The sequence below is a fragment of the Neoarthrinium moseri genome (assembly GCF_022829205.1).
Source record: "Neoarthrinium moseri strain CBS 164.80 chromosome Unknown scaffold2_Wmoseri_CBS_16480, whole genome shotgun sequence".
In the NCBI taxonomy this organism is placed as follows: domain Eukaryota; kingdom Fungi; phylum Ascomycota; class Sordariomycetes; order Amphisphaeriales; family Apiosporaceae; genus Neoarthrinium; species Neoarthrinium moseri.
Window position 1 is genome coordinate 1,310,421 of NW_026055116.1, and position 14,458 is coordinate 1,324,878.

General features: G+C 55.3%; 4 protein-coding genes across 4 annotated transcripts; 1 reads left to right on the forward strand and 3 right to left on the reverse strand.

Annotated features, from left to right (window-relative positions):
• Nucleotides 1–1,091: 1,091 nt before the first annotated feature.
• Nucleotides 1,092–5,733, reverse strand: JN550_001149 (uncharacterized protein; the record flags this gene model as incomplete). Its single annotated transcript, XM_049309871.1, has 3 exons — nt 1,092–1,789; nt 1,840–4,469; nt 5,438–5,733. The coding sequence occupies 3 exons, from the start codon at nt 5,731–5,733 to the stop codon at nt 1,092–1,094; spliced, it is 3,624 nt and encodes a 1,207-aa protein (XP_049177055.1).
• Nucleotides 5,734–6,921: 1,188 nt separating this feature from the next.
• JN550_001150 (uncharacterized protein) lies at nt 6,922–8,592 on the forward strand (the record flags this gene model as incomplete). The annotated part of the gene is made up of 2 exons (XM_049309882.1): nt 6,922–6,945; nt 7,006–8,592. The coding sequence occupies 2 exons, from the start codon at nt 6,922–6,924 to the stop codon at nt 8,590–8,592; spliced, it is 1,611 nt and encodes a 536-aa protein (XP_049177056.1).
• Nucleotides 8,593–9,140: 548 nt separating this feature from the next.
• JN550_001151 (uncharacterized protein) lies at nt 9,141–11,285 on the reverse strand (the record flags this gene model as incomplete). Its single annotated transcript, XM_049309893.1, has 5 exons — nt 9,141–9,798; nt 9,852–10,038; nt 10,086–10,110; nt 10,172–10,454; nt 10,519–11,285. 5 exons carry the CDS (start codon nt 11,283–11,285, stop codon nt 9,141–9,143), a joined length of 1,920 nt encoding a protein of 639 aa, XP_049177057.1.
• An 809-nt stretch (nt 11,286–12,094) lies between these two features.
• Nucleotides 12,095–13,913, reverse strand: JN550_001152 (uncharacterized protein; the record flags this gene model as incomplete). Its single annotated transcript, XM_049309904.1, has 3 exons — nt 12,095–13,475; nt 13,533–13,550; nt 13,732–13,913. The coding sequence occupies 3 exons, from the start codon at nt 13,911–13,913 to the stop codon at nt 12,095–12,097; spliced, it is 1,581 nt and encodes a 526-aa protein (XP_049177058.1).
• Between the last annotated feature and the right edge of the window lie 545 nt (nt 13,914–14,458).

Sequence of the window (14,458 nt, forward strand, 5' to 3'; positions counted from 1 at the left end):
ATTCAGCTTCCTCTGTTTCCGGTCTCCGAGCCTGGGTATGATGGCGTCTCTTACGCGTGCATAGCTTGTACCCTGAAAAGAGGCCCACCTTCACGTACCCAGCGGGACCAAGAACGGCCCGTAATCTATCTGTACAGGCCTCCTACGAGCACAAGCCAGTCCAACAACAGAGTCAGCTTCAAGGGTCAAATGACGGGGGTCATTTCAATTATCGGCCGCCAAATCAAAATGCAATTGTTCTAGAGGTCACCCTACGAGAATGTGCTGCCTCTTGTGTGATAACCGCCATCTTCGCTTTCCCCCGATAAAGTTTTCCGTTGTTGCAAGAAGGATAACCGTTACCGAGAGACTTTCCTTTCGACCAGACACGTACCAGAGACCTCATTGCTTGAGTACGATGATCATTGGCAGTGACAACATCAGCAAGCAAGTTCTTGCTGTCGTTGCAATCGGGAGAGGCGCCTGGTATCTTTTTCTGTCAATCCTGGACAAAACTGTCACAGCAGAGGATTGCTTCAAGGCACTTCTCCAGCCGGGCTCGGGAGCTCACTCTGGCTTCATAGGATGCGGTATCCCGTTCAGCGCGGACTATCCCACCACGCTGAATCTCGGCCAATACCATGTTACTGTGCAACGTGACTCTTTGGGGCACTCTTATCTGACCTTCCGTATCATCTTTGGGACCGGAACCGTTCAAAATAGAAGCGAGGTACCGATTGCCTGCAAACAGCATTTTTTTTAAGTCCGTGTTCAGCATGGACCTTCAGGTTGAGAGGTTGAGATTAGCATAGAGAACGCAGCCATTCATGCCCACGATTGAAGCCACATTCAAGACTCAAAATGATGGCGGGTTGCAGCTTAAATGGCAGTCGAAAGTCAGTTTGGTACTGCCAGCAACAACATCACATTCTAGAAACAATGAATAGTACATTTGACTCGAATATTTCGATTGTATTTGTATACATGGTAAAACTACAAAACAGACTTGCTGGCATGGCTAGAATAGAAGACGAATGCGCGACCGCGCGATGTGATGACGACGTTTCTCTCATCCTCACCCCTTCCCCTTCTCTGTTTCTCCCTCAAGACATTTACCTGTCTGTTTCAGGTCTTGTTGTCGGCCTCGTGTACGTCGACTCTTTTGGTTTTCTTCGGTCGTGCACCTCTTTGAGCACGTGCAGTTTCTCTTCCGTGACTCTTATCGCTTCCTCCACCTCGCGCTCGGTCATCCTGTCCTCGCGCAGTCTCTCCTCCATAGTTCGCGGCTCAACGACTCGTTTTCTGATGGGCGCTGTGTCGTCATTTATGCGGTGAAGTCCAACCCGTTCTTCCAGCCAATCCCAAAGGTCGCTTTCCTCGCGGCGCCAGACCTCTTCGTACGCCATCAGACGCTCTGGGTGTGCTGGGAAGCCTATACCAGGCCCGTAGCCCCCAATATTCTGACGCGGATTAAGACCAAAACCAAACCATGATGCCACCAGAAGCCCAACAAGCAGGCCATATACCACATTTCCGGTGAGAATTGGTTTGATGATGTCCACGAGGGGCCCAAGAAGCCCGTGCAAGGGCTCCAGAAGGCCCCAATCCTGGGAACCCTTGGCAATCGACTCTGAAGTTGCCGCAAGAGATTCTTTCGATGTCTCCTGAAGTTTCTTGCCCTTTCTCTTTTTACCCTTCCCAACTGCACCATTAGCGGCAATAGGGCGAGAAGTAATGGCTGCCTTTAGGCTAGCGAATAGGTCTTTGCAATACTGGATTTGGCCATCATTGGCACCTTTCTCAATTGGACCTGATGACAATTAGTAACCACATAAATTTGCGAAATAGGTGAGAGCTTACCTTTCAGCCAACTCTTCCCCGTCCACTCGATGGTGCAGTTAACTTGTACTCTTGTCGCATTGTTTTCGGCCCACGAAAAACAATACTTTGTCTTGACGCTGAATACGTTTCCGCTCGGTACGTCAGGATTCTGAGTAACGATCAAAACATTGACAGCCTTCTCCAGATCTATATTCTCGAGAGTCTCGGTGACCACACATTTCGTCTGCTTCGGTCCTATCGATGCATTCAATGGCTTTATATAGGTAAAAGCTCTCGACTTGTTGTCCGCTGTTAGTCCAATCTTGTCCTCCATCTGCAAGTCGGTACACTTCTGTTCAACAGTAAGCCACTTGGCCATGAAGTTGACAGAAGCCGGTCCGAACATGTAATTGTAGACCTTTCCGAGGGGCGCAGCAATGATCTCGTCGGCCAACAGTCTTTCATAATGCGAGGCTGCGTCACCACACTCGGTTGGAGCGTGGGTGGCAGGGCCAGGGAAGTCACTTCCACCAGCAGGAGCCGGCGCTCCATTGGCTGGCTTATCGGAAGTCCCGTTCGTAGCCAATGGCCCAGAAGCTTTGCGTGTTGTGGATCTTTCCGCCTCGGTATCGGTCAGGCTTGTCTCTACCAAGCGTGTTGATTCTGGGGCCTCATCGTCCTCTTCATCCTCATCATAGATGTCGTCGTCGTCCTCCTCGCTCTCATCATCATCGGCAATCTCTGATCCCGATCCGCTATGGTCCGCAATTGGTTCCAGATCATCGACTTTCTCGGTCTTATCTCCTCCTGTTTCATCAAGCGACACCCCATTCAACGAGCTGCGGAGAGTTGGATGGCCCAGCTTCCAGATGTTGACAATGAGATCATATGTAGAGTCCCGGCTCGTAAAGCTAGCGAAGACATGCTTGGCGTGCAGCGTGGTGATCATGAGGCCATTCTTGAAGAGCAAGGCAGTGCTCCTCTTCTCCACGGACACTATCTCATCGAAGCTCATAACCAGAGTCGTCACCCAGCCGAAGATGTTGCTGCTGAAGCACAAGTGACCCTCAGATACGTATAATCTACCGTGGGCGAGAATTTCTCTTTGCAAAGCACAACTATAGTCTTCAATCAGGTAGTCGTCATCCGGTACGCTCTTGAATAGGTTGTGAAAGTCACGATTGCGCCTCTTGGTCGCCACGGCAAAGCCGGTGAGCTTCGGCACGCTCCCAGCAGCATGGGGATGTGCTACACTGGCGTTTGCGGCGGCAATGGCCGCCCCGATTGTGGTCCCAGTTCCAGTAGTCCCAGCAGTTCCACCAGTGCTGCCACGCTTACGCCTGCGCCCAATAGCACTTCGAATACTGCCGCTCCGATGAATGCCAGTTTTGCCTTCATATACACTGGTTGGCGGCGTCTGATCACCGGTGGACCCATACACAGATCTCGGTCGGTTGATACCAAGATCATCTGTTGACAAGGCTAATTGCGGGTTTGGGGGGGCATCTGGAGCAGATTCCGATCGAGACCTCGTGTCGGTTACGTGGTCTGGGAACTTGGATGCCTGCGGAGTCGGGGCGGCGCTGCCAGACTCTTGAATACCCAGATGGCTCAAGCTGAGATCGCCCTGCCCCAGGGTCTTCACAGCAGGTTCGGCCATAGTGGTCTCCCTGGAAATGCCCGTCGAGCTCTCGACTTCAGTTGTGTCTCCGTCTCCCTCCTGGGACTCGGCGGGTATGGGAGCCTTTGGCTTTCCACCGATGCCGATGTTTGCAGTAGAGACCGTGCTGCTGAGAGTGTTGGCGGCGTTTTGTGCAGCTGATATGACAGAGGAGAAGAAACCACCACCCGGGGTCGGCGGGACGGCGTTCTCAGGGGTTGGGGTCAAGGGCGCCAAAGTGATGTTGGACAGCTTGCTAGGCCCAACGCTTGTGGCGGATCCCGACCTGGATCTCCCGCGCCGGTGCGATATCGTGCCACCGGGCTGCGATGCGCTCGACGTCGGTCTCGAGGACGGGTCAGAGCTCTGGAGCGGGGTTTGGGACGCCGGGACCCCTTCCTGCGGCGGGTGGGAGTGGTCGGTGGGCGTCGGCGGTGTGTTCACTATAACAGGTGCACTGTGCTCTGAGGATGGTGGTGTTCGGGGCCTGTTGGAGGTATCAATGGCAGGGCGCGACTTGAAGCGGCGTGACGATTTGTTGGAGGAGGCTACCCCGGCGTCATCTGCGTCAGGTGCGGCAGCTAAGGTTTGGCCGGTCTGGGAGCTGGAGCTAGCTGGCCGGGACGAGGTCTCGGAGGCGAAGTCGGTCTTATCAATCTGGTCTGAATGTTGGCTCCCTAAGCTCGGCGTGGCGCTCGGGGTCCTCTTGGTCTTGAATACGTCCTTGAACCTGCCGGCAGGCGACCTGGACCGCTTGGACGAGACGCCCAAGGGGGGCTGCAGGCCGGTCTTGCTCCCGGAGAGCTGACGAGTCGGCACGGCAGAATTGTCGGACGAGACCGAGACCGAGTAGGTGGCCGACCTAGCGATGCTGTCGCGGCTGTTGTTCGCCAGGGCGTCGATGTGTTGCACCTCGGGTGCGTGCTCTGCTTGGATAATGGGTGATGATGTCGTCAAATGTCCTATTTGCGAGGGATGGCTTGAAGGGACGGTGGGTCGGACCGGTGATCTGCCAGGGTTCCAATTGTGTCAGACTCAGAGCTGCCTCCTAGACTAGCAGGACTCGGTGTAACAAGCTATCCGACGCGGCGATCTGGCCTCAGGTACACGAGCAAGCATCAATCGCTACTGTGTCGAGCCGCAAAGGTTCCTGAACAGACTTGCATGCAAACGAGTGAAAGAGGGAGCAAATAACCACGATATCTGCCGACCACCCAATAGACAGGAGCGGTATAATCCAGGGGACGGGACAGACTGGGGTTATTAGTGAGAGGGGCTGTCGGTGAGGAGTACGTAGTAGTACGTAGGAGTACGTCAACGCGTGCAGAGCCCAGAGCCCAGAGCCCAGACACGAGAGAGGCCTTGGAAACTAGCGACTAGCCTGCTGGCCCCGTCTTGAGGCTAAAATACAGGGAATCAATCTAGCACGTACAGTAGCCGCCTGCCCATTCTGTCTGATTTGGACGTGTGACACGCTGCACTGGCGATGCGATGCCCGGCTTCAGATGCGAATGCGAGGAACCCGAGGGTGTGCGATGACACTGTTGTACGGAAATGTGGAGGGAGTTTATACCTCTGGGTTGGCCCCTTTCTCCGCTAGGCCAAGTGGGCGTTGCCGTCTGCTCCAATGCTTCCCATATGCACAGTAAGCACGTTTGAGGAGGTAGAGCGTAATAAAAAGGCGTCCGAAGGAGCAGGCACAGCAACACAAGCCTCATGTCGAGGCCGTATAGTTGCGCTGTGTCGTCGTACGGGAACGGCTGGTGGCTCCAGCCCTAGGCTCCCGTCCAGCGTCCAGCTACTGCTTGGACCGGGATGCAGCTGACAAGGGAAAAAGAGGGCTGGGTCGTAAGAACTTGGAATTTGTGCCTGCGCTTGCGACACAGATCCTGGAGGATAGAAGGAGTGATAATTGGACAACTCGAAACCTTAAAACGAGAGGCAGGACTGGGGAAACACGGACGATAGACAGCTTACCGGTCATTGTCCCATTCGTCTGCCAGTGGGCTGATATTGTCGTCCTCTTCGTCTTCTCCAACTCGGTCGTTCTCCTCGATCACGGCCTCGGTAGGGTGCGATTGTGACGCTGGGCGCTCCGAGGGGTCGTCACCAAGCGACGGCTCGCGGCCATGTGGGCTTCGGCCGCGAGGAACATCCTCGCTGCTAGTCGTCGACGCAAAACTCTCTCTGGACTGCTTGCGCCAGCGTCGCCTGGCAGCAAAGTTGGGTAGGAGCTTCGCGACTTTACCACCCGACCCACCGTTGTCGTCCATGGTGCGCGGCCTGGAGGTGTTGAGGCACGAGGATGACCGAGGCTCTGGTTCGTCCCATTCATAATAAGCAAAGAGGTGGTTCTGCGGTCGTGCTTGTGCTGAACAAAGACAACGGCCAACTTAGGATTGGAAGCAGTGTCTCGCAGCACGTCCGCTAAAGTGTCGTCATGCTCGGGAAAGACGGCTCGACTTGTTTCTGGGCCGTGGTCGAGCTAGACGGTACGCAAATTCCGAGGTGAGGCGCTTTCGACTCCTCGGTGCTGATGGTCTTAGCCCAACGGCGCAGTCGTGGTCCTGGTGGCCCTTGCCCAAGTCCTTGCGGTGGTGATGATCCGAGATCCGAGACGTATAGATGAAAGAGGACATCCCCAACCGGTTGGACCACGGAAACGTAGATTACACAGGGTGGTACTCAGGTACTCTCTGATGTCGCAAGACTACCAGTCGGTTTTGGGATAACCTCGACTGCTGTAATCGCCCAGCTAGCGATCCGTCACCATCGCTCTATTGGGCCCCCCTGCGCTTGTGTCCCTGTCGGCCTCGTGATGAACCCCCCGGTGACACAGGGGACACTGGCCGAACTCCGTCACAGCGATGCGTTCGCAACCTGGAATGATCCACAGCCACTGGGTTTCGAAGTTGTTACGGGCAAATACCCACTTTGCATGCTGTTTCCGTCCAAGTGGTCTACTATGTAGCTGAGCTAAGTACCATATCGGTAGTATGTCCTGGGTTATAGAAAGGCATGCACTATGATGGAATCGTACACAATTATCTCGGCCCTGCAGATCCCATCTCGAGAGCGGCCAAAAGCCAATCCCCGCGCGAACTGTCCAGGCCCCCCTCCAGTCTACAGCAGGGGCTACCCAGGCACTGTAGCGCCTGTTGCCTGTCAACCTACCATAGTACAGTAAGTGCCTTAGCTAGGGCTGCGGATAAAGGGCAGCTCCGCTCAACCCCGCTAAACCCAGCCGCTGATATGCATGGAACCTTGGCGGCTGCGTACAACTTAGGTAATCTATCGATACCAAGCTGGACCACTGAGCAGTACCATGACCTAGTAGCAGTCGCTCAGCCATCGCCATATCACACTCGGCAAGGTCGCTGGCGATACGTCCGTCGACCCCATCATCCCATCGCACAGTCGCCCGGCCTGCCCTAGAGCATGCATACACTCTGCGCCGAACTATGGAGGCGGCACCCTTGATCAAGGTACACATCTCGCATCGTCACACATCCCGGCGCAGACAGATCACTGACCATGCAACCTAGGCCCACGACCATGCGCGCGCCGCATCCGAGGCTACCCATGCCGCGAACTCGACCGTGGCCATCAACGAGCACACGCGCGCCGCCGGCGAGTTTGCAAACGCTGCCAGGAGCACCACCAGCGTCGAGGCCCTAAGAACTCTGAAGCTCCTCGAGCAGCACCACCAACGACTGTCCGAGCTGTTGAGGATACCGCTGGAACGTGCACATTCGCACCAACCTGCTGAGGATGAGCCGCAGAAACCCGCAGAGAAGGCCGACGAGGGCACATCCTCGGAGACTCCCACCGCACCCAGCTCAAGAGTCGAACCCGACAACGATACTTCGACCGAGAAGAACCCACAACCCATCCCTAGCCTACCGAAGCCACAAAAGTATCCTGTACGCGACCTCGGTGCTTCTATAGCTAGCAATCTGGCATCTGCCCGAGGAATCCGCTCCAAGTACCGCTCGCAACCTTTGACTCCGAGTGTATCAAATGCAGAAGCACCCGGAAACCTGGAGCTCACCACGCGGAGGAGCGGGTCTGGATCCAAGTCGAAAATGCAGAGCATGATAGATAATGCAGACAGGCCCGGCGCTTCATCACCCGGGAAGGTTTCTCGGCAAGGGAGCTTTGAGGGGCGAGGCATGGAGAACGAAAGGGGTCCACCAAGAACCCGCGATCACCTTGCACCACCTGCCGACGAGGGCTTCTCCAAATTCTATAGCACATTCGGCAGCATCATCAATAGGATCTCAGCACCCCTGGCATTTGCAGGTCTGCCTCTGATCGGTGAGGACCCGGCCGAGGAATCAACGCCAGTCCCAGAGACTCCGCCGCCAAAGCGAAACAGACATAGGTCTTCATCGTCTGTATCTATGGAACCTGACTTGAGCAAGCTGTACTCCGGGTCCACCCTGAGAGCCATAGCCCGGGATGGTCAATCTGCAACCGACTCGTTTTATGTCGTACCGACCAGTGGGCATACCGCCTCCTATGCCAGCATCCTCTCTTACGCCGACAAGGAAAAGCGTCGCATGGAGGCCTCTGTACTCGGGGAGCTTGGAAAGGTCGCCGAGGATCCAGATGAGGACGACTTTGTAGATGCGAGGGAGTCACAGGCACCATCATCACCAGGTCTCCGGAGAAAGACGGGAAAGAGTCGATCCGAAAGGGAGATGAATAACGTAGTCGAAGAGCTTTACCTGGAGAATAAAAGTCTCAAAGATATGCTGGACAAGCTAAGCAAACGACTGCACGCGTTCGAGTCCATGTCGCAGACGTCAGGCATGCGGCTGGCGGAGAGCATGAGGCTCATGCGCCCCAGCTCTCCGGTCTCGACTACAACGGGGAGCAAGCCAGGGACAATGGCGAGCGGAGACGATACTCTGAAGAAGAGGAATCAGGAGCTTGAGGAGCAACTGCTGCTTCTTGCGAACCAGATGGAAGATCTGCAGAAGGACTACAATAAGGCCCGCGCCAACCTCATCCGCTACCGTGAGAAGTGGGATCAGCTCAAGGCAGGAGCCAAGGCACGGCGGGCTGGCGGAACACAGGGGAGTTCGGAGGGAGCCGAAGAAGCGAGCCGGGCACCTAGTATGGCTTGAAGGTGACATATCCTAAGAGAGCAAACTCTAAACCGGGGAGATCTTCAACTCGCTGGAATACAAAATCATTTCTGCCACGTCTTCACGAGTACTCGCGAAGTCTAATTGTGCACATTAGAAACCTGACAAGAGATACATGGTAGGACTCTGTTGGCCCATTGCCTAGTTACGTTCCAGTTATCATCCGGGTTCTCCGTGACCCCTGAGAGCTGGTTGCACTGCGCGTGTTTTGTATATGTTCATATATGCATATATCCTTGATGGCAATTTCCCAATGCAAATCGCTCTCCACTATACGACAACCTGATTCAGCCTCGATAGAAGCGTGCTATGAAACCCAACATGAACAGGTCACCCAGATGCTAAACCCAACCCAGACAATGCAAGATGCTAATGACATTCCACATGCCCAAATTTTAACGTTGCGCTCCCCCTTTTACTCATCTCCCAAAAAAAACCTAACCGGCCAACCTCTGTCCCCTGGTCGCAGAAGAGTCAGCCCCCCTTTCAGTCCTCAAGGCCGGGAACGCCCTCCCAGAGAAGCAGGATCACTTCCTCGCCCCCAGACGTGGCAGGCGGATCGGCAGCACCAGGCAGACCATGACTATGCCGACGCCGACGCAGCACAGGAACGTGACGCGGATGGCGGCCTCGTAGCTCAGCACGACCTGCTCGCGCACGGGGCCCTCGAGGCGGGCGACGGCCTCGACGCTGCCGCGCACCCGCTCGATGATGTCCTCCTTCCAGGCGGGGCCGCGGCCGCCGTCGCCGTCCTCGGTGACGTAGGCGCGCAGGTAGGCCAGCAGGGCGTTCTGCAGGATCAGGCTGCTGCAGGCGATGCCGAGCACGGAGCCGAGGGCGCGCCAGAGCACCAGCGTCGACGTCACCACGGCCTGCTCCGCCTGCGGCGACACGGCCAGCACCGCGATGAAGGTGCCCGGGAACTGGAACCCCTGGCCCATGGCCCCCGGCAGCAGGCACAACAGGTACGCCCACACGGGCCAGTCGCGGCGCATCATGCTCAGCACGACGGCCCCCAGCAGCGAGAGCAGCGTGCCCGACGTCAGCGGCCACTTGAGCCGCTTGGTGCGCGAGATCAGGAACCCGGTCGCCGTGCCGACCATCGACGCCGAGACTTGCGGCGCCACGAGGCGGATGCCGGACTCGGTGGCCGAGGTCAATAGCACGGCCTGGAAGTACAGCGGGCTGTGGCAGTGTGTGTGAGTGAGTGAGTATGGGAACCCGGTGGGCGAACTTACACGTTAAACAAGATAGCATTAAGGAGGAGTGAGGCAAGGAAGTTGGCAAAGATCAAGTTGGCGCGCGGACTGCTGTGTAACAGTTTCAAGGGCATGATGGGGCGCTTGGCCTTGGACTCGGTCCAGAGGCATAGCGGGAAGCAGGTGGCAGAGATGGCCAGCGAGGCGATGATAAACGGGTGCGACCCTAATCAAGTCAGTAGGCGTCATTCGATGGATCAGTGTTCAACTCACATGGCAGGATATTGCCGCCGAGATTCTATATCGGTAATAGTTAGTGAGTTTCTCCTAACAAGCACACGCACAATAGAGATACGCACTAATCCCAATATCAAGAACGTAGTAGAGCAGGTCAGGAGGAAAGAACCCTGGAAGTCAAAGGCCCGCATAGCCTCCATGAAGCTTTCCCTTTTCCCCTGAATGCCAAGGTCTGTGGGGACAAAAATGACTCCAAGAATGATGCAGAGGATAACAGGCGGGACTTGGATTCCAAACTCCCATCTCCAGCCGAGAGTGTCGGCCATGAGACCACCAAGAGCGGCGCCTGAGGCCGATGCGATGCCGTATACCGCATTGATCCAGCTCTGGTATGTGCCTCGGCGTCTGGACACAAGTTAACATTATTCCATACTTCTCACTTGATCGTGAGCCCGCCATCTTGACCTACTCTATATCCACCAGGTCGCTGATCATGATACTTCCCAGTGTCATCATGCCTCCAGCCCCAAGCCCACAGACGGCCCTCGCCGCGATGAAACTGGTCATGCTGCCAGCTAGCCCACACCAGGCCGTTGCCGCCGCAAAGATCGTCATGGTCATGATATAGGGCCCTTTCCGGCCGATGGTGTCACTGAGACGACCGAGGATGGGCTGGAAGGCAGTGCTCGTCAACAGGAATGCCGTGGAGAGCCAGGACGCGCTGTTAGAGCTGTGGAAGTAGGACGTAATGACCGGGTGTGACGACGCCATGATCGTACCGTCAAAGGCAGCGATGAAATACGTGAGCATCATGCCCATGAAAATAGTCCAGAATTTTCGGTAGTCTGTGTCGATGAGAAACTCTCTTCCAGATTTGTGCAATGCCGCGGGAATAACAGCTTCCACATCATCGTCGGTCAAGTAACCACCGGGCTCGTCCCTGGGCCGGGTTATATGAGTTACACTTGATCGCCGTTGACGCCCCCTAAGCATCGACGATTCAAGAGACTCCGGGGCCAGCCCCGTCCCGCTCTGGATAGACGCTGTCCTGGCGAGGAGGAGATCCGACTCGTTTGCGTCGATTTCGTCATCCTCGTCGGTCTCATACTGATCCCGTGTCAACGCACGACTTCCTGTGTAATTGGGTTGATGCGGTGTTGCCAACAGCGCCGTGTGCTCAGTAGAGTTGCCGTCGGCGTTGCTACGCAAGTGTGACGCAGCGCTCTTGGCCCCCATAATCTTTCTGAGTAAATTTGGAAAAGGGGAAGAAACAGCATGCAGAAACGCGCTGCTGGATTTGAGTCTCGTCAACGAGTATTTGAGCTCTAAATCTGAGTCGGAGGGTTTCTTTGAAGTGGTTGGCTTAGATAGATACACCGCAGTCCAAGCCACTCACAACACGCTCTAAGCGACTCTTAGCAATGATCCCTACGAACTTGCAACATGAAATCAGCCTGTGGATTTGTGGAACAATGGCGCAGAGCCTTTGGTAACTCGAACTTGTCTAGACATCAGACTGCTACAAGGCTCCCTCCGACAAATGGAAAAAGGCACAGTTCCTGCCCCGCAGGCATCTCCGCCCCGGCAACGGGGCCTTAGCCGCTGTAAGCCCGCCAAGCCTGCGCTTACCATAGTAGGGACAACGTCGGTTCATGATTCGCGTTGCATACGATGTCGAAGAAAATTACGCGATTGGCTCGATCACGCCATTGAGCGTAAAATGGCAGACTGGTTCCTGATCAGGAAGGCATCGCTAAGTATAATTCAATATAGAGTCGCTCGTCTATGTATATTTCTTGGAGATCGATATGCTGCGGAAGTAACTGCTTGTCGAGCCGACGAGTAGCTGGACGGTGATAGCCCATCTTCAAGTATAAATTTCGAACGCACTGCGCCATAAGCAGCGCTCCGCGAAGCTGACAACAGCAACATGTCCATGGCTCTTTTCTGGTAAGGGGCGAGCTCGCCTGAGCTACCAGATAATACTCACATGAGCCAATGGACAGAATAGACACCCAACCACATCCCCTTCCACGTGTGCCTTCTCAGGATATACTGGCAGCTCTCGCCTGCGAGGAGCCAGCCAGAACGCCAGCACCAGTAATGCCACCGTCGTGACAAGCACTGAGCACCACGCGCACAGGAGGAGATGCGCCGAGTTCGGCTTCTATGATCTGATCGAGGAATTCTTGGCAATCGGCCAGGTAATCTTGGAAATGGGCAATGCACCCTCCGGTGTAGCCAACAATGAGCTCTTTCTGTGAACCCGACCCGTTCAATGGCTTCGTCTGGTTTGAAGTCTCAGCGAGAGGTGCTCGCAGTGGCAGGTCTCCTGCGCAGGCAAGGAGACCGATTGTCGCAGCGGCAATGATCCCAGCAGCTCTGACCTCGATAGCCTTGGCAATTTCATAGAGGGCCATGGCAGTCTCTTTAGTCCACCGAAACTCAGTCGACGTGACAGGAAACTCGGTTTGAAGCGTCTCTACCAAATTCGACTCATCGGGAGGTTTGATGCGGCTGAGAAATGTTGTCGAGAGGCCGTAACGATGTAACAGTTGCTGTGGGAGGGCATTTTCGGCAAATCCGAGTTGTTTCGTCAAATAGTCAACCAATATGAGCCGTCCTAGCTCCCCGAGATATCGGCCCGCCGTCATGTACTCTAAAGGTTGAAAGCCGGGTTTATCGCATTCGGCATCGAGCTTGCTGTCCCATTCACTGATGAGCCCATGTTTCTGCAACGTCGGTGCTGTTCCATTGATGGTCCATTCCGTGTTCACAGCTACCTTCACATCCTCGCCGTTATCTTCATCGGTCACGCCCACCTCGGTCGGTACTTTATCGCGATGCAACATGTCCTTTCGCAACGGGATGGTTGCGTTGCAGCCGGTTCCGCATATCAACCCCATGGATGCCTTGCGTGTTGGGCTCTCCTGTGCCTGGTAGACAAAGGAAACCATGGTGGCGACCGAATCATTAGCTATAGCTGCAATCCTGATGGGTGGAAGGTTTTGCGACTTTGCCTTCTCATAGCCTTGTAACAACTGTCTGCCTAGATCGAGGTTGGAGGTGATCGCAAAGCCTTTACCCATGCTCATGAGCGTGGCTTCTGAAAGTTTATGCTGCACAATCGGGAAGCTGAACGCGACCCCCAAAGGGAGAGGTTGCTCGTGCGAGAGGGTGAATCTTTCACTTCCATCCTGTACAACCTCGGCGATGCAAGCCCCTATCCAGGCAAAGAGGTCATCTGCTTTCTCGTTCTTGAGGTGCTCCAAGATGGGCCACGATTTCTCAAGAACTCGGCGAAGGCGTGTTGTCTGTGAAGTATCGCCATTGGCCTTGCCAGAGCCGTTCACACCCTTGGCTGTGCCCGTGGCTCTCTCATTGCCTAGTAGTTCAATGAAGCCCACTCTTAAATTAGTACCACCGCTGAATGACTGTAAGTCATTTTATCGTAAGTAGTGAGAGATCATATAGTAAACTGACATGTCAATCGCAAGGTACCTAGAAAATACGTCAGCCCTCTCTTTCTCTCTCTTTCTATATGCTATTTGGCACAGTGATAATATGTTGCTACCGCTTGGCTGCACTTGAACGCATAATACTCGGTACACGCCAGACAGAGTTATGCAGGGCTTGGCATGGGGGCAGCTGCAAGATGGACCGATGTCCTCTCAGTACTTACCGGCCTTTCTCGCTCCCAGCAGCCGGTCTGAGGATGGTGTCGGATATTGGGGTGGGGAGGAACTGCTCTAGTGACTCAGCAGCCAGATACTTGAAGGTCTGGCGGAACTCGCGGGCTAGACGGTGGGCAAGAGACACGTCCATGCGGAGTGGCCGCAGGAAGTGCTCGAGGTCCGGCCTCATGGTTTGGTTGGGGGTGGGGGTAGCCGGCTATAGACGTGGGAACGAAGGCAGAGCCGCCGGATGCATGTCAAAACCGGGCGGATAGGCGACTTATCGACAGCCTGCACAGGCCCAACGGCTCAAGGAGAGGTTCACGAAGAAGCGACGGGCCAAAGGGGGCGCTTGAGATTGGAGGGTCGGGGGAGGCAGAAACGACGTTGGTACTTGGCGGCGCAACTATATGAGGTGAGGTGGGCGATGGGTTGAAGAAGTGCCGGGCCTTCATGTAGCATCGTCGGGATGTTCGTGTACTAGAAACGTTGCAATGCCACTTAAGGCTGAGAAGGGGGCCGCGACTCCCCCGGATTTTAATAAACAAACACGCAGTGAGTTGAGGCAGGGCCGCGAGTGAGTGAGGGCCAGCCTGCCCACTTTCAGTTGGAAGCTGGATGGATCGGATGGGCCTCCAGCTAGGTTGGTACACAGGTAGGGAGGGACGGGGCGGGCTGGCTGAGTGCTATATCCAGCAAGTGATGCGGAGCTGGTTGAACTGGGATTCAATAGGC